The sequence below is a fragment of the Sceloporus undulatus genome, unplaced genomic scaffold, assembly GCF_019175285.1.
Source record: "Sceloporus undulatus isolate JIND9_A2432 ecotype Alabama unplaced genomic scaffold, SceUnd_v1.1 scaffold_614, whole genome shotgun sequence".
NCBI classification, from domain to species: domain Eukaryota; kingdom Metazoa; phylum Chordata; class Lepidosauria; order Squamata; family Phrynosomatidae; genus Sceloporus; species Sceloporus undulatus.
In genome coordinates this window covers 1-5,315 of record NW_024803534.1, presented here as the reverse complement: position 1 = coordinate 5,315, position 5,315 = coordinate 1, and the positions used below count along the sequence as shown (strand labels likewise).

Genomic DNA, 5,315 nt, shown 5'->3' with positions numbered 1-5,315 from the left:
ATCAATGGGGAATACTGGCCCATAGGGAATCATTGGGGAATCTTTGCCCATAGGATTACTTATCCCATAGAGAAACACTGGGGATTACATTCTCTATGGGCAAGTATTCCCCAATGATTCCCTATGTGCAAGTATGGTTTCCCTATGGGTAAGTACTTTCCTGTGTTTTAGTTGAACATGGGTCCACAGTGGTAGAATTCAAAGCTATAGCCATCTTAGTCAGTAGAATCAGTATGTGGAGAGGAAGCCCCTTTGAGACTCTGAAAGAAAGGAATTGGTAGCCTGAGCTTTCGTAGGCTTCAGTTCAAATGCATCTGAGGAAGTTGAATGAAGTTCAGGAAAGCTCACACTGCCAACTTATTTCTTTCAGTTCGTCTCAAAGGGGCTACAAGATCTCTCTGGTCAATAGTATGATGCAGCAGCTAAAAAAGCCAATGTGATTCTAGGCTGCATCAACAGAAGTATAGCGTCTAATAATAATAATAATAATTCCACTCACATTAGGAGGAACTTCCTGACAATAGGAGCTGTTCGACATTGGAAGCCACTCTTTCGGAGTGTGGTGGAGTCTCTTTCTTTGGAGGTCTTTAAACAGAGGCTGGATGGCCATCTGTCAGGAATGCTTTGGTTGTGAGTTCCTGCATGGCAGAATGGGTTTGAACTGATGTCCCTTGGGGTCTCTTCCCATTCAATGATTCTGCAATCTCTAGTGGGGATCACTACACCCACTCTGTGGAATCAATGCAGTTTGACACCCCTTTAACTGCCATGGGTCCATGCTGTGGAACTCTGGGGATTGCAGTTTTGTGAGACACTGAGCTTTCTCTGTTAGAGATCTCTAGTGCCACAGCAAGCTACAATTCCCAGAATTCCATAGAATGGAGCCATGATGGTAAAAGTGGTGTCAGACTGCTTTATTTTCATTTTCATTTTTTTGGCATTGCTTTTGGTATTAAAAAAATTAAAACAGAAGAATGCAAGAGTGTGCTTTTTTGCAACCTCAGGTTACCCCTTTCTTCCTTTACAGATATGCCTAAAGTTAAAAGCCCCCCCTATAACGCACTTCGTACATGCTCTGGAACAATGTTTCTTTGCTTTTGACAGCTGTCAAGTCCAAGGGGAAAAGTGTAGCCAAAGAAGCCCTCAAAGGTCCTGAAATATGCAAAGACCCCGTATTGTTGACCACCCATGCCATGGGGGCGAACATCTACAAGGAAGGTTCAGAAGTGGCTCTGAAGCATGATTCAGAATATCCAGAATGGTGAGCATTATTTCTCTTTGCAGTAGAACTGCAAAGGGGTAATAGTCATGAATACCCTCCAATGTCTCACAGAGGAAAAACAGGACACATGTGGCCAAGCAATGTCAGAGTATGGTCATGATGGCTCCCTCCTCTCCACTCCCCCGGCTGAGTTGATTTTTTACATTTCAAAAAGACTTTTATTTATATCTGTTCTGCAAAGAATACTAAATCGTCTGCAAAACAAAATGTTCAAACAGGCTTAGGATACAGGTTAACAGAAAAACACACATAAGGGACATTTAACAGTTCCATTAGGGTAGTTATCCAGTTGGTGTACTATTAGGATGAACACTAAAGGTCACAGAGGTCCACAACACGGCAGAAATAATCCAGGTTGAGACCACTTTAACTGACCTGGCTCAGCGCTAGGGAACCCTGGGAACTGTAGTTTATTGTGGCACCAAGAGTTCTCTGACAAAGAAGGCTCAATGTCTCACAAAACTACACTTCCCAGAATTCCTGGGCATTGAGCCAAGGAAGTTAAAGTGGTCTCAAACTGGATTACTTCTGCAGTGTGTTTAGCCAGTAGCAAGAAATGTTCAGAGTTGACCTTTCAGTTGAAAGGGACCATAAAAACCACATAACCCAAGTCCTTTGCCATTCAAGAATGCACAACTAAAGATGGGCATGCAATCTCTATTTAAAGACCTCCAAACAAGGAGAGTTTGCTGCCCTTCGAGACACTCCATTCCACTGTCAAATCATTCTTAGTCAAGAAGAGTTGTCATGTTTAGGTGGAATTGTCACTTGAATTTGTACTCAGTAACATCTGGAGAGCTGCAAGAGGACCAACCTTAGTGATAAGAGGAATCTCCCTACTGCAGAATATCCAGCATTAACTCAACCAGTTCATCCATCCATGGCTTTATTTTTATCCTGCTTTTCTCCTACACTGGCATGTAAGATGGCTTACAAAAAGACAAAAATGTTAAAAACATAAATCAAAATTAAGACAATATTAAATGACAACAGAATTAAAACAATTTAAAAATATTATATTATAGATCGATCCGAAGGGAGAAGCGGGAAATATAAATTATTATTATTATTATTATTATTAAAAACAGTGCAGCAGCATAAAAACCATTATTGGTAGAATCAGGTGCAAAACACACTGCAGAAATAATCCAGTTTGAGACCACTTTAACTGCCCTGGCTCACTACTAGGAAATTCTGGGAACTGTAGTTTTGTAAGACATTTAGCCGTCTCTATCAGAGAGTTCCACAATAAACTACAATTCCCAGGATTCCCTAGCACTGAGCCAAGGCAGTTAAAGCAGTCTCTAACTGGATTATTTCTGCAGTGTGTTTTGGACCCAAGTTTCCAAAAGCTTGCTGGAAAAGAAAGGTCTTCTTTCTTTTCAATCAGTTGATTCATACTCCACCTTTCCCCCAAGATTAAGGTTCAGGACTGCTTACAGAATAAAAAGAAATATAAGTAAAACTATACAATGGTAAAAACCTATAAAATGTTTAAGATTAAAATAATATTGTCTATATACTGTCTATAACATCCTTAATATATCTCTTTAGATTGGAGGAGCCCTTGCAATAATTTTCAGGTGTCAAAAAGACTGTTTATTTCAGTCACAATCTCTTGCAGACCCCCAGCAACCCTTCATGGAACTATAGAGTTTTAGGGACTCTTGCTTGAGAAATCCTGATCTATAAAATTAAGGAATTAACAAAACATTCATTTAAAAGCATAGATTGAGAAGAGTGAAGTACTTAAAATGAAAACCTATTATATCAAGCAGCCAGTTCGTCAATGCTTGCTAGAATAGAAAAGTCTGATGACGAAAGGAGAGCAAGGAAAGAGGTCTCTTGGCTTCTCTTGGAAGGGAATTCCAGCGCATGGGAGCAGCTGCCAAGAAGGCCTTCTCCTGTGTTTTCACAAGATTATTTGTGAGGGTGCTGAGATAGAGAGAATGGCGTCTTAAAACACAGACAGGCTTATATAGGAGAATAGGGTCCTTCAGATAACCTGGATTTGCGTTTTAGGGTTCGATTCCCAGCCTGCCCATGAAACCCACCGGGTGACCATGCGCATGTCGCATGCTCTCAGCCTCAGGGGAAGGCAATGGCAAACCTCCTCTGAACATACCTTGCCAAGAACACCCCAGGATAGGTTCCCCTTAGGGCAGCGGTTCTCAACCTGTGAGTCGCAACCCCTTTGGGGGGTCGAACGACCCTTTCACAAGGGTCACCTAAGACCATAAGAAAACACATATTTCCGATGGTCTTAGTAATGGAGACACTGCTCCTCTATCTGTTGGGGGTCACCACAACATGAGGAACTGTATTAAAGGGTCACGGCGTTAGGAAGGTTGAGGAACATTGCCTTAGGGTCACCATAAGTTGACTTGAAGGCGCACAACAGCAACAACAAAGGGCATTATAGGTCATAACCAACACTTTGAATTGTGCCCAGAAACATCCAGCGCAACTGTTGCATCAAGTGTGTTGTATAAAATCTATCTGAAGCTTTTTGGAGAACGGTTAACTCCTGCGCTGCTTGAATATGTTTTATGACATTTCTGGTCTCACTTTATCTTTTTGTTGTTGCTGTCATACTCTTTTTTTCTTCATTCTGTACCTCCCAGGCTTTTCCAGATGTACATCGGGCCTCCAAAGAAATTGGAAGAGTTAGATCCAGAGACCATGAAGTACTGGCGCCTGCTGCGGAGGCAGACTATACATCAGCGGAACAAGCTAGCAAAATCTCGGCCATTTTGAATCAATCGCCTGGAAGACGGACCCAAGATGTTGTCGCAAAAAACTCAGACTGATCAGAAAGGGGATCCCCCCCCCCCATTTCTGTTACTTTTCTTTCTCTTTTCAGTGTAAATGTTGACCAATAAACAGCCCTCCACTCTACAGAGTAGCATTGGACTCTGACTCTGGAGATCAGGTCTGGGGAGTAGGAGTAAGGAGTAAAGGAGTAAGAGGTTTTTACAGGAGTAAGAGTAGGGATAAGGAGTAACAAAATATATTCTGGTGCCACAATAAACTACAATTTATTATAATTAAAATTTATTATAATATTGTGTGTGTGTGTGTATACTGTGTGTGTGTGTGTGTGTGTGTGTGTGTGTATTGAATGTGTGTGTGTTTGTATGCATATATATATATATATATATACATATATATATATATATCTCCCTGATTTATAAAACAGAACTGCCCTGTATTATAATAAATTATATATATATATATAATATATATAATGTTATTAGATATAATTACATTATATTATTATAAATTATTATACTGTATTTTATAATAAAATATATAATATTATATATTGTATAATTATATTAGTATAAATTATTATATTTTAATATATGTATAAAATGCATAATAATATATATTATTACATATTCTTAGATATAATTACATTATATTATAAATTATTATACTGTATTTTATAATAAAATATATAATATATAATATTATATATGTATACTTATATTAGTACAATTTATTATATATAACATATATATATATATAAAGTGTATAATAGATATATTATTAGATATTATTACATTATATTATAAATTATTTTACAATACATATAATATATATGTATATTATAAATTATTACATAGATTATATTAACATAAATTATATATATATATATATATATATATAAACATATATATATAACATTATATATATATATATATATATAATTTATACTAATATAATATAATTATATGTAATAATATACAATATACATATAATATAATTTATTATAATGTTTGTTTTGTTTTGGGTCCAAAACAAAACAAACAGGAACCATAGAGATGGCTCTTGGAGGGATAGAGCGTCCTCTTCGCGACCGGCAGCAGGAGCTAAAATGGAAACCGGAAGTGAAGGGACGGAGAGGTCCGCAAACGGCCCCTCCCGAAGGTGGTGGGCGTGGCCCGAAGGGGGCGTGGCCTGGAGGGAGGGACTAGGTGGAGGCGAGGAGGAAGAGGAGCAGGTGAGCCAAGAAAAGGGGGGGGGCTCT

The 5,315-nt window shown here is 38.3% G+C and overlaps 1 protein-coding gene across 1 annotated transcript in view; it reads left to right on the top strand.

Moving 5' to 3' along the window:
- Positions 1–4,180, top strand: part of MRPL54 (mitochondrial ribosomal protein L54) — a 4,644-nt gene extending 464 nt beyond the window's left edge. The window contains exons 2-3 of the mRNA XM_042443885.1: positions 1,105–1,261; positions 3,907–4,180. Of these exons, the coding sequence (XP_042299819.1) occupies positions 1,105–1,261; positions 3,907–4,039 (290 nt within the window). The 3' untranslated portion in view covers positions 4,040–4,180. The remainder of the gene's footprint in view (positions 1–1,104; positions 1,262–3,906) is intronic.
- Positions 4,181–5,315: the final 1,135 nt, after the last annotated feature.